General features: G+C 39.7%; 1 protein-coding gene across 2 annotated transcripts in view; it reads right to left on the minus strand.

Annotated features, from left to right (window-relative positions):
- Window positions 1-19,040, minus strand: part of LOC139752947 (dual specificity tyrosine-phosphorylation-regulated kinase 1A-like) — a 116,487-nt gene that overhangs the window by 40,167 nt on the left and 57,280 nt on the right. Inside the window, exons 2-5 of one of the 2 annotated variants that reach the window (XM_071669055.1) lie at window positions 14,469-14,627; window positions 9,019-9,188; window positions 8,583-8,774; window positions 3,741-3,888 (exon numbers count right to left, since the gene is read on the minus strand). In XM_071669055.1, coding sequence (XP_071525156.1) covers window positions 3,741-3,888; window positions 8,583-8,774; window positions 9,019-9,188; window positions 14,469-14,627 — 669 coding nt within the window. Of the gene's footprint in view, window positions 1-3,725; window positions 3,889-8,582; window positions 8,775-9,018; window positions 9,189-14,468; window positions 14,628-19,040 lie in introns of both variants that reach the window. The other variant, XM_071669054.1, reaches the window with a different exon arrangement.

The raw sequence follows: 19,040 nt of genomic DNA on the forward strand, positions 1-19,040 counted from the left end.
GGATATATATATATATATACATATATATATATATATATATATATATATATATATATATATATATATATATATATATATATATATGTGAGAACATAATGTGTGGTGTGAGGTGGTTTGATCGAGTAAGTAACGTAAGGGTAAGAGAGATGTGTGGAAATAAAAAGAGCGTGGTTGAGAGAGCAGAAGAGGGTGTTTTGAAATGGTTTGGGCACATGGAGAGAATGAGTGAGGAAAGATTGACCAAGAGGATATATGTGTCGGAGGTGGAGGGAACGAGGAGAAGAGGGAGACCAAATTGGAGGTGGAAAGATGGAGTGAAAAGGATTTTGTGTGATCGGGGCCTGAACATGCAGGAGGGTGAAAGGAGGGCAAGGAATAGAGTGAATTGGAGCGATGTGGTATACAGGGGTTGACGTGCTGTCAGTGGATTGAATCAAGGCATATGAAGCGTCCGGGGTAAACCATGGAAAGCTGTGTAAGTATGTATATTTGCGTGTGTGGACGTGTGTATGTACATGTGTATGGGGGGGTTTGGGCCATTTCTTTCGTCTGTTTCCTTGCGCTACCTCACAACCGCGGGAGACAGCGACGAGGTATAAAAAAAAAGAAAAAAAAATATGTGAGAAACTGCAGAAGCTGGTGACTGAGTTTGGAAAAGTGTGTGGAAGAAGAAAGTTAAGAGTAAATGTGAATAAGAGCAAGGTTATTAGGTACAGTAGGGTTGAGGGTCAAGTCAATTGGGAGGTGAGTTTGAATGGAGAAAAACTGGAGGAAGTGATGTGTTTTAGATATCTGGGAGTGGATCTGGCAGCGGATGGAACCATGGAAGCGGAAGTGGATCATAGGGTGGGGGAGGGGGCGAAAATCCTGGGGGCCTTGAAGAATGTGTGGAAGTCGAGAACATTATCTCGGAAAGCAAAAATGGGTATGTTTGAAGGAATAGTGGTTCCAACAATGTTGTATGGTTGCGAGGCGTGGGCTATGGATAGAGTTGTGCGCAGGAGGATGGATGTGCTGGAAATGAGATGTTTGAGGACAATGTGTGGTGTGAGGTGGTTTGATCGAGTAAGTAATGTAAGGGTAAGAGAGATGTGTGGAAATAAAAAGAGCGTGGTTGAGAGAGCAGAAGAGGGTGTTTTGAAGTGGTTTGGGCACATGGAGAGGATGAGTGAGGAAAGATTGACCAAGAGGATATATGTGTCGGAGGTGGAGGGAACAAGGAGAAGAGGGAGACCAAATTGGAGATGGAAAGATGGAGTGAAAAAGATTTTGTGTGATCGGGGCCTGAACATGCAGGAGGGTGAAAGGAGGGCAAGGAATAGAGTGAATTGGAGCGATGTGGTATACCGGGGTTGACGTGCTGTCAGTGGATTGAATCAGGGCATGTGAGGCGTCTGGGGTAAACCATGGAAAGCTGTGTAGGTATGTATATTTGCGTGTGTGGACGTATGTATATACATGTGTATGGGGGGGGGTTGGACCATTTCTTTCGTCTGTTTCCTTGCGCTACCTCGCAAACGCGGGAGACAGCGACAAAGTATAATAAAAAAATAATAAAATAATATATATATGTATACGTTGAAATGTGAATCATAGGGTGGGAGAGGGGGCGAAAATCCTGGGAGCCTTGAAGAATGTGTGGAAGTCGAGAACATTATCTCCGAAAGCAAAAATGGGTATGTTTGAAGGAATAGTGGTTCCAACAATGTTGTATGGTTGCGAGGCGTGGGCTATGGATAGAGTTGTGCGCAGGAGGGTGGATGTGCTGGAAATGAGATGTTTGAGGACAATGTGTGGTGTGAGGTGGTTTGATCGAGTAAGTAATGTAAGGGTAAGAGAGATGTGTGGAAATAAAAAGAGTGTGATTGAGAGAGCAGAAGAGGGTGTTTTGAAATGGTTTGGGCACATGGAGAGAATGAGTGAGGAAAGATTGACCAAGAGGATATATGTGTCGGAGGTGGAGGGAACGAGGAGAAGTGGGAGACCAAATTGGAGGTGGAAAGATGGAGTGAAAAAGATTTTGAGTGATCGGGGCCTGAACATGCAGGAGGGTGAAAGGCAGGCAAGGAATAGAGTGAATTGGAGCGATGTGGTATACCGGGGTTGATGTGCCGTCAGTGGATTGAATCAGGGCATGTGAAGCGTCTGGGGTAAACCATGGAGAGTTGTGTGGGGCCTGGATGTGGAAAGGGAGCTGTGGTTTCGGGCATTATTGCATGACAGCTAGAGACTGAGTGTGAACGAATGAGGCCTTTGTTGTCTTTTCCTAGCGCTACCCCGCACACATGAGGGGGGAGGGGGATGGTATTCCATGTGTGGTGAGGTGGCGATGGGAATGAATAAAGGCAGACAGTGTGAATTGTGTGCATGGGTATATATGTATGTGTCTGTGTGTGTATATATATGTGTACATTGTGATGTATAGGTATGTATATTTGCGTGTGTGGACGTGTGTGTATATACATGTGTATGGGGGTGGGTTGGGCCATTTCTTTCGTCTGTTTCCTTGCGCTACCTCGCAAACGCGGGAGACAGCGACAAAGCAAAACAAACAAACAAACAACGTTGAAATGTATATGTATGTACGTGTGTATGTGTGTGGACATGTATGTATATACATGTGTATGTAGGTGGGTTGGGCCATTCTTTCATCTGTTTCCTTGCGCTACCTCGCTAACGCGGGAGACTGACAAAGTATAATAAAAAAAAATAAAATAAAATACATATACATATATACACAAGTACACATTCATACTTGCTTGCCTTCATCCATTCCCAGCGCTACCCCACCCCACAGGAACATCATCACTAGCCCCCGTTTCAGCAAGGAAGTGCCAGGATGGAGGAGAAGGAATACTTCCCATGTATTCCCTGCATGTCATAGAAGGCAACTAAAAAGGGTGGGAGCAGATAGCTGGAAATCCTACCCTACTAATCTACTTTTCCAAAAGAAGGAACAGAGACGGGGCCAAATGAGAATTTTTTCCTCTAAGGCTAAGTGATGTTTTTTATGCTACCTCACTGATGTGGGAAATATGAATATGTATGAAAAAATATCAGTTTCCATTTCTTTCATTTATACTCACTATCTCCTACATCAGCTAAATAGCACCAAGAAACAGACAAAGACTTGGTGTCATTTGCTTACATCCATTCTAGTTGTCATGTAATACACCAAAACCAGAGTTCCCTATCTATAGGCAGTCCACACAGTCCCTTCTGTTGCCACTATGGAAGGATGCATATCTTATTTTCTTTCCCACTTGTCCACTATTTCTCACACACACAACACACACACACACACAAATATACAGGTGTTCCCAAAACCAGACTCCACCTGCTCAAGGGTACACCATAAGTGAAAAGTCACCTTTGGCAAGGCTGTATCACTGGGAGTGCAGTCTTGTCAAAGAACTTCTCACTCTAAAGGAGTCCACATTTCCCTGCAACAGGAAGTTGCACAACCTTAAGCTGCAAATACCTATAGAAAGGTGAAGGGTAAATTATAAATAAACAAATAAAAAAAATCTGTAAATCAGATCAAAATAAATAAGCACTGAAGCCCTACAGAAGTAATACAGAATGCTCAGCTGAAACACAATATGTATATTAAAAGAAAAGTTGGCTAAAAAGGGAAGAAGTACTGTAGCAGCAAAACTAGAGTTGGCAGAGGAGTATTAGGGGTTAATGTGTTACGGGTGCATTGCGCAGCTTCATCTACCCACCTATCTTGTCTTTACCTATATAATACTTGTTGTCAGAATCTGCCCGATTCATCATCTCCAACAGCTTCACTTCAATCTGCGCCTGGTTGAGGAATGGCTTCTTGTTCTTGATGATCTTAATAGCTGTCCACGTCTGTTCCTCATGGTCAAAGGCCTTGACAACCTATGGGAAAAGTTTATATCAGTTGTAACTGTGACTTGTACCCTTATATATATATATTTTTTTTTGCCGCTGTCTCCCGCGTTTGCGAGGTAGCACAAGGAAACAGACGAAAGAAATGGCCCAACCCACCCCCATACACATGTATATACATACGTCCACACACGCAAATATACATACCTACACAGCTTTCCATGGTTTACCCCAGACGCTTCACATGCCCTGATTCAATCCACTGACAGCACGTCAACCCCGATATACCACATCGATCCAATTCACTCTATTCCTTGCCCTCCTTTCACCCTCCTGCATGTTCAGGCCCCGATCACACAAAATCTTTTTCACTCCATCTTTCCAACTCCAATTTGGTCTCCCACTTCTCCTCATTCCCTCCACCTCCGACACATATATCCTCTTGGTCAATCTTTCCTCACTCATTCTCTCCATGTGCCCAAACCATTTCAAAACACCCTCGTCTGCTCTCTCAACCACGCTCTTTTTATTTCCACACATCTCTCTTACCCTTACGTTACTTACTCGATCAAACCACCTCACACCACACATTGTCCTCAAACATCTCATTTCCAGCAAATCCACCCTCCTGCGCACAACTCTATCCATAGCCCACGCCTCGCAACCATACAACATTGTTGGAACCACTATTCCTTCAAACATACCCATTTTTGCTTTCCGAGATAATGTTCTCGACTTCAACACATTCTTCAAGGCTCCCAGAATTTTTGCCCCCTCCCGATGCACTTCCGCTTCCATGGTTCCATCCACTGACAGATCCACTCCCAGATATCTAAAACACTTTACTTCCTCCAGTTTTGCTCCATTCAAACTTACCTCCCAATTGACTTGACCCTCAACCCTACTGTACCTAATAACCTTGCTCTTATTCACATTTACTCTTAACTTTCTTCTTTCACACACTTTACCAAACTCAGTCACCAGCTTCTGCAGTTTCTCACATGAATCAGCCACCAGCGCTGTATCATCAGCGAACAACAACTGACTCACTTCCCAAGCTCTCTCATCCCCAACAGACTTCATACTTGCCCCTCTTTCCAAAACTCTTGCATTTACCTCCCTAACAACCCCATCCATAAACAAATTAAACAACCATGGAGACATCACACACCCCTGCCGCAAACCTACATTCACTGAGAACCAATCACTTTCCTCTCTTCCTACACGTACACATGCCTTACATCCTCGATAAAAACTTTTCACTGCTTCTAACAACTTGCCTCCCACACCATATATTCTTAATACCTTCCACAGAGCATCTCTATCAACTCTATCATATGCCTTCTCCAGATCCATAAATGCTACATACAAATCCATTTGCTTTTCTAAGTATTTCTCACATACATTCTTGAAAGCAAACACCTGATGCACACATCCTCTACCACTTCTGAAACCACACTGCTCTTCCCCAATCTGATGCTCTGTACATGCCTTCACCCTCTCAATCAATACCCTCCCATATAATTTACCAGGAATACTCAACAAACTTATACCTCTGTAATTTGAGCACTCACTCTTATCCCCTTTGCCTTTGTACAATGGCACTATGCACGCATTCCGCCAATCCTCAGGCACCTCACCATGAGTCATACATACATTAAATAACCTTACCAACCAGTCAATAATACAGTCACCCCCTTTTTTAATAAATTCCACTGCAATACCATCCAAACCTGCTGCCTTGCCGGCTTTCACCTTCCGCAAAGCTTTTACTACCCGCCACACATGGAATAACAACCTCCTCCCCCTGCATGTGCGTGAGGTAGCGCTAGGAAAAGACAACAAAGGCCATATTCATTCACACTCAGTCTCTAGCTGTCATGTATAATGCACCCAAACCACAGCTCCCTTTCCACATCCAGGTCCCACAGAACTTTCCATGGTTTACCCCAGACGCTTCGCATGCCCTGGTTCAATCCATTGACAGCATGTCGACCCCAATATACCACATCTTTTCAATTCACTCTATTCCTTGCACGCCTTTCATCCTCCTGCATGTTCAGGCCCCGATCACTCAAAATCTTTTTCACTCCATCCTTCCACCTCCAATTAGGTCTCCCACTTCTCCTCATTCCCTTCACCTCTGACATGTATATCTTCTTTGTCAATCTTTCCACTCTTTTTATTACCACACATATCTCTTACCCTTTCATTACTTACTCGATCAAACCATCTCACACCACACAATGTCCTTAAACATTTCATTCCCAACACATCCACCCTCCTCTATACATCCCTATCTATAACCCATGCTTCACAACCATATAATACTGTTGGAACTACTATTCCTTCAAACATACCCATTTTTGCTCTCCAAGATAGTTCTCACCTTCCACACATTCTTCATTGCTCCCAGAATCTTCGCCCCCTCCCCACCCTGTGACTCGCTTCCACATCCACGGTTCCATTCACTAAAAAGTCAACTCCCAGATATCTAAGAACCTTCGCCCACTCCCCACCCTGTGACTCGCTTCCACATCCATGGTTCCATTCACTAAAAAGTCCACTCCCAGATATTTAAAAACACTTCACTTCCTTCAATTTTTCTACATTCAAACTTATATCCCAATTAACTTGTCCCTCAACCCTGCTGAAACCTAATAACCTTGCTCTTATTCACATTTACTCTTTAATCAAACTTGACATCATTTCAGATTTCAGAGACAAAATGAATGACAATGTAATATCAGAAATCTCATGTACTGAGAATCACATTTTTGAAGTACTATATCTCTAGAAGCAGATGAACAGTACTAAAAGCTTCATACTTCACTTTTATTAAAGACAATTATGAATGTGAAACTTACTTTTGAACTTGGAAATGTATAAATTTATAATAAATTCCTGAATGATGACAGAATTAACCTAAAAAATTTTAAGAAAAATGCCAAAATATCAAAACTAGGGGCTGACCACCACAAGACCCCCCCACAAATGAAAGCTAACAAATTCTTCATAATGAAATCATGTGAAAAATATTCACAGGTAACAATTTGCATAAACTAGCAGTGACTAATCACAAGCTGATGCATGTCATCCACCATTCCTTAACCTTAAAGGCCTACTCCCATTTCACTCTGGCAGTCACAGCTAACTTTATAGATTCAGTAAGCTTATGATGAAACTGACATCATACATTAAAAGTGGATGAGAACCAAAAATTCTTACTGAACTGGAGAACATAAACCTACCTTTTAATCATAAATGCGACTATGCCTAAAAAGATGTCTAACAAAAACAAGTACCAAGTACTTTAAAAGCACAAGAACATCCTGTCAAGACAAAAGCTACCCAATTCAGGAGCAGAGAATACATAATTCTTAAAACAGAGTAATGAAAGCCTTACAGCTTATATCTAGAAAATTAATCCCTAACCCCAAAAAGGTTGAATATAATACAACGTAAAACTGATGAACCTTAATTGAGAACTTTCAACACAAACATAAATACATGGGATGGTCATCTAGAAACCATATTTCAGTATGCTTCTTAATTATGGTATGAAGAATAACATGTCACTAGTGTAATTATCATTCCTATATGTGGTTCAGGTAAGTATAGTTCCTAGAGAAGGTTCCATAATCTAATAACCCCATTCTGATCTACAAGTACACCTGCAATACTCTGAAAGAAAACATAAATTCACAGTCTGAGTTCCTGGAATTAAAAACAGGCAATGTGAGACACGACAATAATTTTACGTATCCTTTAACCAGTAAGATTTTAAAGCAAATATAATTCAGTACACTGATTTGTCTCCTTGAGAATCTCACTTGATATTCCAAAACTCACACAAAGTTTAGACAACACATGAATATCTAAAGATGAAGATATATTAACAAAAATATGATCAACACTGATCCAGTTATGTACAAATGAAGATTAGCTATAGTTGTAGACAAAGACAATTAGTGTGAATCAAGCTCTTAAAAAATTATCCTTATTTTCTTCATTATAACAGCTTCACCTGTAAGATCTTCTGTTTCTATTTCTTGAGCCATTCACTGTTTTGTTGGCCGTAAACAAATTAGTTTTTCGTATCCCCCACATTCGGGTCAGCTACATGTAGCCCAACAGTTATATGGTGCACTTGATTACCACATTCTTCTTAAAACAATGCAGTCAAGGGAATAACACTCAAAGTTATCCTCCTGCACCAAGCATTTTTTTGAGCAAGCCTAATAAAAGTAAAAAACTTTAGTGTTTTGCTTGTTAATTTCATGATACTAGGAATTCTCCCAACCCCGGTTAACTTGTATTTATGGGATGTTCTTGCATAAAAGCTGCTTTCAAACCCCCTTATCAAAAAAGTAAGACATCCTGGAAGTGCCTTTATTTTAATCAGCTAAGACAAATGATCTTAAGCCTATAAAAGGCTTAAATGTCAGTTAGCACAAAGTATTGACGTATTAAGCAACACTTTATGAAAAAAGTTGCAATTCAGCAGCTGATAAGTAAGAGCAACTGACTGTATGTCAGACTAGGATTTACATTTTGTTTTTTGGAGCTCAATCATAAGTATAGGTGTTCGTAGGTCAGACACTCATAAGTCAGAGCCCTGTTTTACACAGAACCAGACACATCTTGCCTCTAGGTCTGGTTCCTGATGAAGCCACTACATAAAACTATTCTTTAATTATTAAGATAAAGAAAGGTTCACTAACCTGACCAAAAGAGCCTTTGCCTATTAATGAGTCAATTTCATATCTATCTTCAAACTTCTCCCCTGACTTGATCATATAGTCATGGTTGTCATCATCATAGCCATCATTGTACACCTTTCTCTCCTTTTTGTGCATGCTTGGACTCTGACCTTGGGTTTGTTGGGCACGTTTCTTTTTCTTGGCATAGTAAACCTGCAAAAGATATAGAGGTGCATTATAGGAGATAACAGCGTATTCTAAATCAAGTCAATTGAAATGAAGCTAAAATGTCCACTTTCACAGGCATCTGTAAACTCACTGCCTATGCCTAATGTCATATAAAACATCAGCAGCATCTTAGCCTTAACATTCTAATGTTGGCCTGTTGCACCTTATGAAATTACAATACTTAATGAACACTTAAAGGAAAATCTATAATATTAAAGACAATTCATACCTCATTTATGTGCTTATATGTTTTGATGAGATCAACAGAGAGTTTCCGTAGTGGGCCCTGTGCTGGGTCACGGTATCTTCGCTCAGCTGGAGAACGGTGAAGGGCCTGTAATGGGACTGACTTGTAGGCTCCTCCACCACCAACGGCTACTTGACTCCCACTAACCGAGCCTTAGAAGAAGAGAAAGAAAATCTTTTAATAACGGAAGCAATCATAATTTATGGCATTTTTGTACCATATAAAATACTTACAATACTGTAGAGATATTTCCCAAACTAAAAATCTCAACAAATTTTAGTATGGTATTCTGAAACTCAAATCTCAATATAAAACCTTCTTCACACATGAGGTCATATTTCACCTCCTAAAAAATTTTCACTTTTGCAATTACAGATTTTCTGAAGGTGTTCCTAATCAACAATTTGTTTCTTTCACAAGTTAGCAAGATGATTCCAAGAAAAGATAAAGACAGACTACATTCACTCATATCCATTCTCTGGCTGTCATGTGTAATATACGAAAACCACAGCCCTCTATCCACAACCAAGCCCCACAAAGCTCTCCATGGTTTCCCCAAGTTGCTTCACATGCCCTATTTCAGTCCACTGACAGCAGGTTGCTTCCTGTATATCACAATTCTCCAATTCACTCTATCCCATACACACCTTTCACCCCCTTGCATGCTCAGGCCCCAAACACAAAATATTTTTCACTCCATCCCTCCATCTCATGTCTGGTCGTCCTATTCTCCTTTTCCCCTCTACTTCCAACAAGTATATCCTCCATCAACCTCTCCTTACTTATTCTCTCCATACATCCAAATCACAGGATGTAAAGCAAGGAAATTTAAAAAGAATCTGGGTAAAACTGACAACGTGTACCAAACCAAATTCGGCCTGCACGTCAAGGCTTAGCAAAATTAGGTCATCCAACAACCAAACTCAGCAAGCTAGACCCAGCCTTTGCTGTGGAGGTACAAGGCCTTTGAAGACTATAGGAATTACTTTGGTTTTTGCTCCCAAAAGCTGACTGTTTGTGTGCCCTCACCACTTGCAAGCAGCTGTGTCACATGATTACCACGTGGCCATTGACAACTCAAGGGTGGGCCATTTTGATAACTTACTTTCTTTCCCTAAACCACGAAGCTTTGGAACTCTCTATCCTCTTATATCTTTCCCAATAACTGTGAGTTGGCACATTTTAAAACACAGGGTTTTCACTTCTTCCAAAATTCAAAAATACTTTCCCTTGTCTCTTCTCTTTCCCTTTCATTAACCTCTATATCCCAATTAAGGCATGGCCTTGAAGTAGACTTTTGTCCAAAACTGGAGGCTCAAAAGGGAAAGAGATAGAGCATATGTAAGTGAAATGGTGCTGTCACAGATGAAGTCTTAATTCTTTTTGAAGAATAGACTTGGTATGATAATTTTTTCTAGTTGGCTCCCTTATTTATTGAAAATGAGAGAACTTGACATACCATCTAAATATCTCCCTTTTCTGCAACAGTTCATCCAAACTATTTCCAGTTGAATTCTTGACCATGATGTTGAATCCCAGCTGTGATATTCTACACTACCGGGGAGGTAGGGTCAGGAGATAGCACAAGATAAGTACCAAACACATTTGCACAGTATTGATACACACTAAATCATAACATCCGTTTCCATGAAAATAAGGGGTCAGTGAAAAAAAAAAATGCTACATTAATGATGGAAATATTGTAACAAGACTCACCATTCACTAACCAACAAAAATAATATATAACACATACAGAAATGATAGACAAGTATCTGCATATTGGTCACATCAATGTTTTGTCGGAACAAGGCTTGGTATGGTTTTGTCGCATATTCTTTTCCAATACATAGATAACTATTAGTTCATGCACTGGGTACAAACCTAATGAAAAGAACTAATGAGAAAGAATACCTGTTAAGTATAAATAAAATACAATTCACATGGTGAATACCATTATCATCAACCAAAATAATGTTGAATATTTTGATCTGAAATGCAATCACTCATGGTGCTTCACCTAACCTACCTGAAGTGCAAATGTTCTACTGTGGCACCTATATTTCCATCATTTCATTCTAAATTTTACATTTCTAGTGAATGAATTAGTCATGAACCTAAATAAGGGTAATGCAAAGAAAATCTTATTAAAAAATATACAATTTGCCATATCATTCACTGAGTAAGATATATGAGACAACTATTTCACACTCCCCTCCCTGAACTAGGAAAATTCTAATTCATATGTCGTTGTACTGCATATATTTCTGTTCTAACATCTTTTGTTTTTGTCAGCCAAGACGGCACAGGTAACTGAGACCCTAATCAAGGCCATCCAGCTTCTTTTTCCCTCCACCACTGACACATATATATCCTCCTTGTCAATCTTTCCTCACTCATTCCCTCCATATGTCCAAACCATTTGAACACATCCTCTTCTGCTCTCTCAACCACACTCTTTCTATTTTCACACATCTCTCTTACCTTTTCATTATTCACTTGATCAAACCACCTCACACCACATATTGTCCTAAAACATTTCATTTCCAACACATCCACCCTCCTTCGTACAACCCTATCTACAGCCCATGCCTCGCAACCAAATAATATTGTTGGAACTACTATTTCTTCCAAAATACCCATTTTTGCTCTCCAAGATAACATTCTCTCCTTCCACACGTTCTTCATCACTCCCAGAATCTTTGCCCCCCTCCCCCACCTTATGACTCACTTCCGCGCTTCCATGGTTCCATTATCTACTAGGTCGATTCCCAGATATCTAAAACACTTCACTTCCCCTAATTTTTCTCCATTCAAACGTACATCCCAATTACCTTGTCCCTCAGTCCGACTGAACCAAATAACCTAGCTCTTATTCACATTTACTCTCAACTTTCTCCTTTCACACACTTCCAAACTCAGTTATCCACTTTTGCAGTTTCTCTCTCTTCCTTCTCTTAAACATGCCTTATACCCTTAACAAAAACTTCTCAATGTTTCTAGCAGCTTACCTCCCCCACCGTATACTCTTAAGACCTTCCACAAAGCATCTCTATCCACCCTGTCATATTGCTTCTCCAGATCCATGAATGCCACATACAATTCCACCTGTTTCTCTAAGTATTTCTGACACATTCTTCAAAGCAAACACCTGATCCACATATCCTCTACCACTTCTGAAACAACACTGCTCTTCCTCAATTTGATGCTATGTATATGCCTTCAACATCTCAATCAATACCTTCCCATACAATTTTCCAGGAATACTCAACAAACTTATGCCTCTGTAGTTTGAACACTCACCTCTATCCCCTTTGCCTTTGTACAAAGGCATTATACAGGCATTCCACCAATCTTCAGGCACTCCACCATGGTCCATACATATACTGAAAATCCTTATCAACCAATCAACGCAGTCACCCCCTTTGTACATAATTTCAGCTGCAATACCATTAAAACCTATCCTCTAGGGGTGAATGAACATCTGGGATGACTGTGCACTAAGTGCCGCAACCAGAATTTGAACACATGCACTTAACCCTGGGTGGTCCATGAATGTGTCATGGTCAGGAACGCTAACCGCTACACCACACTGTTATTAACTTCTAGTGTAAGATTTAGTCATAAAACTACTAAGACTTGTGAAGGAAAATATAAGAAAATATAATTTACTGCATCTTTCTCAGACTGAAAGACAAAAGTTAAGAATGCAAGAGATGTGACTCCAGATGCTAGTAAGGTTTTATCCAATATTTTCTTCTGGACATGTAGATAACCACTAGTCAATGCATTTGGTAAAAACATAGTGAAGAGAGATGGGAGAAACAAAATCAAAGAATGCAATTTATTGTATCATTCACTAAGTAAAACATGTGCTTTTAAACGTGATATCACAATTCATCTCATTGAAATGAAAAACTTCAAACTACGCTGCTGTGCATAAAATAATTAATCATAATAACTTTCACTTAAAATAATAACTAGCTGCTCATATCAGCTATTTCAAATAATGAGCATGTCAAGTAGTAACTGCGAACCATGAGCAAAGAAGTTACACAAAATATACAACTCCTGTTAAAACTTTTTCACAATCATTTGCCATTTCACATTCATGGATGAAGTAATCTTCAGCCAAGGACTGATTAAAAAGCGAAATTCTACATAAACTTTGGATAAATCTTACCAACTGAAAATAAATTACATGGTAATTATTGCTTGAATAGAAGAGCATGAAATAATCTGAAAAGCTATATATCTATAATTAATCTATATCTATACAGTTTGACAGAATGTACTGAAAATCATATTCTGTTTGTTTTAAACACCATATTAATCACAATCATACTAAGGTGCTCGATTGGGCAGATGGTTGTAGAAAGTGATAAGATTACTGATAACACACCAGATCTAAAATCACTAAGCAAGTGTGCTTTTGATGGCAGTGGGCCCTGCATTTGTGAGGATCATATCAATTCTAACTTGCCCAATAAGCCTCAAACTCAAAGGGTCTAATAAAATACTGGGCAACATTTTGTATCATCATCTTTATACTGTAGGCATGTTAAGCAACCCTTCTCCAAGGAATAACTCGATACACAAGGTTAAAACTGTTAAAACTTATGGAAGCAACTGAAGATCTTGTTCCTACACTTGTGAAACAGTTGAAATGAACCTTAAACTTATACTAACGATGATTGTAGGGAAGGTGTGTAAGGTTGTATCTCATTTGTGTCAACTTAAAAACTGTGTCAAAAAACAAGTCCCTCTGGAACAAACAATCTTAAAGAATTGAGAATTAAACCACTGCTACAGACACATACAATGTTTAAGGCACAAAAATAATAAAATGGATTGTGAAATATGTTAAAAACAAAAGCACTGTTGATCAGGAAAAGATATAAACTCAGACTGAGTTCAAAACCTATATGGGAATGTCAATAAACCAACAAAGAGGAGTGGCACAAGTAACCAATGTCACACAGAAAGTTTTTTCTAGAGACAGTAAAACAGCATTAAAGACAGCAGAGCTTGATGAAAATTATAATTACAGGTTCTATGTAACCTTCACTGTCAATAACTGTGGCCATAAAGCTGTGATAAATGCAATGCTTGCAAAAGACATGGCTAGATGCTATTCTGAACTGTGTGAGTAGCTGGTCTGGTGCACTCTGTAGGTAGTTGTCCAGTGCACAACAATGATGGCCAAGCCAATCCATGTTTGCAAAATAATGCAGACAACATAAGAATGGAGCCATAATAACTCTGTCATAAATGCTTTAAAGCAATGCAGTATGTAAGTCAACATGCTTATTCTGAAATTTATACAATTAAATATCTTGCTAATCTCAATCAGTTGCAAAACATAGTAAATCAAATACATCTTACTTTACCTACACATTCATACTCAGATAAAAATCATTCATAATTGGGCTTACCATGGGAGGGAGGTTGCTGCGAGGTTCGATGAGATGAGGACAGCTGACCTTCAGATGGGACATACTCCAAAGAGACCCCCAACTGCTGGAGCTGGTCCTCCGAACACAACTTGCCATACAGGAGGTTCGGTCGACCTCCATACCCTCCTCCCATGTCACCTGCAACAAAATAAAACACACAGTCAGCAAAAACATTATAATGCTACAAAAATTCCCAATGCTTAGGTGCTAACAGAACACACATACAGAAATTCTATTAATACTTTACCTGAAACTACGTCCAACTTCTCGATCCAGGCACTTAATATCAGCTGTACATATATATGGTATCTATTTAAACTGTATGCATATTTCCTTCAGCATTTGTAACATTCCCAGAGACATTATTGTGTTTGTCTAAAAGTTTAATACATTTTTTGTAAAACTTAGTTTTCTCACTGTATTTCACTAAAAGATGAGGGAATACAACTCTTATTCTAAATATAACACCAATAATCGACAAGAAATTTTCATCATTTAACCACTTACCTAATCTAGACAAGTATTCACATAATACAAGCAACTCCTCAGCATAAATTTACACAGTGAGTTTTGCACGTCTGCTCCAAGGCCTCCTGACCCTAGGTACTGGCTGAGGTGGTAATGTGCAATCATTTCTTGCCACACTTAGTCATCTTCCAGCCATGCCAATAACAGCACATTATCATAAGTTTCATATGAAGAAACCTAAACAGCTTTGAGCTAGATCTAGAGGACTTGGCAGGTGATGATCCTGAATTACTTGACACTGAAAATCTCCTCTAACACAGAAAGATGACCAATATAAAGCATAAGGTGTTTCTAGCAAAAGTGAAGACAGTGATGCCAGTACCCTCCTGTCCTTAAAAACACTGCTAACTAGAGCTGGTGGTAATTTTACAAACTTTTCTATTTTCTCTGTTATGGGAAAAAAATCATCAATGAACCATACTGATCATATCAAGATTCTTTTTTATATACACTTCATTAACATTTCCCTCATTACTGAGGTTGAACCAGGAACTGACAAAGAAAGGTGGCATTCACTCGTATCCATTTTCTACCTATCAAGAGCAATGCACCAAAACCACAATCCCCTATCTACAACCTGGCCCCACTGACCTTTCCAAGGTTTTCTGTCAACTTCAAATCCCCTGGTTCAGTCCAATGACAGCATGTCGACCCCCATACACCACATCATTCCAATTCACTCTATTTCATGAACACCTTTCATTGTGCTATATGTTCAGCCCCCTAACAGTCAAAATATTTTTCACTCTATCCTTCTATCTCCAGTTTGGTCTCCCCCTTCTCGTTCACTCCACACCTGACATTTATCTTCTCTGTCAAACCTCTCCTCGCTCATTCTCTCCATATGACCAAACCATTTTAGCACACCCTATTTAGGTCTCTCAACCACAATTTTTTTTATTTGATCAAACCACCTCACACCACATACTGTCCTCACACATTTCACTTCCAACACTTCCACCCTCCTCTACATATCCTTATCTACAACCCATGCCTCGCATCCATACAGCATTGTTGAGACTCCTATACCTTCAAACATACCCATTTTTGCCCTTCCACATATTCTTCAATGGTCCTAGAACCTTCACCCCCTCATCATCCCATGACCTGCTTCCACTTCCAAAGTCCCATTTACTGCCATGTCCACCTCCAGTCATTTAAAACAATGCACTCCCACCAAATTTTCTCCATTCCAACTCACACCCCGACTAAACTAAACTATCCTCTACCCTGTTAAATCAAATATAAATAACCTTGCTTTTATTCACATTTACTCTAAACATTCTCCTTTCACACACACTTCTAAACTTAGTTATTAACTTATGCAGTTTTTCACTCAAATCTACCACCAGTGCTGTCATCTGCAAATAAAAATTGAATCACGTTCCAGGCCCCTTTATCTCCAAGACTCGCATTCACTTCCCAAAACACCCATTCCATAAACAAATTAAACAGCCATGGTGGCATTACACATCCCTGCCATAGACAAACTTTCACATGAAACATCTCACTCTCCATTCTTCCTACACACACCTTACACACTTGACAAAAACTTTTCAATGCTTCCAACCACATCACTTACTGTTCACAACTTTCACAAGACATCTCTATCAACTCTATTATATGCTTTCTACTGATCCATTTGCTGCCACACAAATCCTTACGTTTCTGTACTTCTAACACACATTCTTTAAAGCAAACACCTGATCCAAACATCCTCTACCAACTCTGAAACCACATTGTTTCTCCCTCAACTACTGCTATGTACATGCCTTTACTCTATCAATCACTACTCTTCCATTAACTTACCGTGTAATTTAACAAACTTATACCTCTGTGGTTCAAACACTCTCCTTTGTCCCTCTTGCCTTTATATATTGGCACTATACATGCATTTTGCCATTCCTAAGGCACCTGATCATACATGCAATGAAAATCCTAACCAACCCATCAACAAAACATTCACCCCCTTTTCTAGAAATTCAACTCCAATAACATACACTCCTGCTGCCTTCCAACACCTCATCCAATATAAGGCTTCACCACCTCTTCACCAAACTACTCTTCATGACTCTTTCACTTTGCATATCATCCCAAGCCAAACACCCTACATCTGCCATAATGACTCTCTCACTTTGCATATCATCCCAAGCCAAACACCCTACATCTGTCATCTGATAATCAAAAACATTCAATAGTCAATCCAAATATTCACTTCATCTCCTCCTCAATTCATTACTACCTGTTATCACTTCCCCAGTTGCCCTCTTCATGGATGTTCCCATCTGTTCCCTTGTTTTTTCACTCTATCAACATCCTTCCAAAAATCATCTCATTCTTCCTGAAGTTCTCTGATAATTGCTCACCCTAACTCTCACTTGCCCTCTTTTTCAAACCCTGCACCTTCCTTTTGACTTCCTCCTGCTTCCTCTTACAAATTTCCCACTCTTTTGCACTCCTTCCCCATAAATAATGCCCATATACCTCTCTTTTCTCTTTCACTGGCAACTTTACCTTGTCATCCCATCACTCACTTCCCTTTCTAATCTGCCCACCTATCATCTTACACATGCCACAGGCATCTCTAACATATGCCAGGACCACTTCCCTAGGTACCTCCCATTATTGACCCACTCCCCTAGCTTTGTTTACTCTACCCTTCTGTCATTCTACACTTAATCTTTCTTGGTATTTTTTTCCACAAGTCTCTTCCAAGCTCACTTATTTTCACCACTCTCTTTGCACTCATAGCATTTTCTCTTACTCAAAAACCTCAATAAATCTTACCCCTTCCCTCCAAAAGGTATTTATCATACATCCCACCAGCTACCCCACTTACCATATTCATATCCAAATGTCTCTATTTTGCCTGCCAATCAATTAGTATGTAATCAAATAATGCCTGCTGACCATCTTTCCTACTCACATAGGTAAACTTGTGTATGTTCTTTTTCAGCACACAACTCCACAAGCTGATCACCATTTCCATTCACATTACTGAATATCCCATGCCACCCAATTAAGCCTACAAATGACACTTTACTCATCTTTGCAATTAAGTCACCTATCACTAACATCCAGTTTCTTTTATGAAAACTGCTGACATACTCACGTAGATGTTCCTAAAACACTTGCAATTTATGATCTTTCTTCTCATGGCCAGGAACATAAGTAATAATAATCACCTATCTCCTGTAATCCACTTTCACTTTAAACCATGTCAGTCTGAAGCTCACCCCCTTACACTTTTCACACACTCCTACAGCTCTTGCTTCAGCAGTAACACCACCCCTTCCTTTTGCCCTTACACCAACCCTTAACTTTACTCCTAAGACATTTCTAAACCATTCTTCCCTGTTACCCTTGAACTTTGTTTCATTCCAAGCCCTTTCCTTAAAGATGCTACTTATATCTCCTTCCTTCTTATATTGGCCCTTTCCATGCTCCTTTCCTTAAAGATGCTACTTATATCTCCTTCCTTCTCATATTGGTTACATCCATACATTCAGACACCCCAGCCTAAATCTTGGAGGAGGATCAGCACTCCCCACTTCGCTGATTCTGTTCCACCTTTTACAAAATGAAATACAAGAAGGGAAGGGGAACCTTGCCCCACACATCCACCCAATGTTACCTTCTTTGACACACAGGGAATACAAAGGTAGAATTCCTCCCCCCCACCCCAAAGATAAACAGGAAAAGATATAAAAAATAAGGCATATTAGTAGTAGTAACTGGCAGGCAGCCAACAACCTGGGAGATTTATTACCAACACTACCCACTGTGTGGCGAGGTGGCGATGGGAATGAATAAAGGCAGACAGTGTGAATTGTGTGCATGGGTATATATGTATGTGTCTGTGTGTGTATATATGTGTGTACATTGAGATGTATAGGTATGTATATTTGCGTGTGTGGACGTGTATGTATATACATGTGTATGGGGGTGGGTTGGGCCATTTCTTTCGTCTGTTTCCTTGCGCTAACTTGCAAACGCGGGAGACAGCGACAAAGCAAAATAAAT

This window comes from Panulirus ornatus, chromosome 13 (genome assembly GCF_036320965.1).
Source record: "Panulirus ornatus isolate Po-2019 chromosome 13, ASM3632096v1, whole genome shotgun sequence".
Lineage (NCBI taxonomy): Eukaryota > Metazoa > Arthropoda > Malacostraca > Decapoda > Palinuridae > Panulirus > Panulirus ornatus.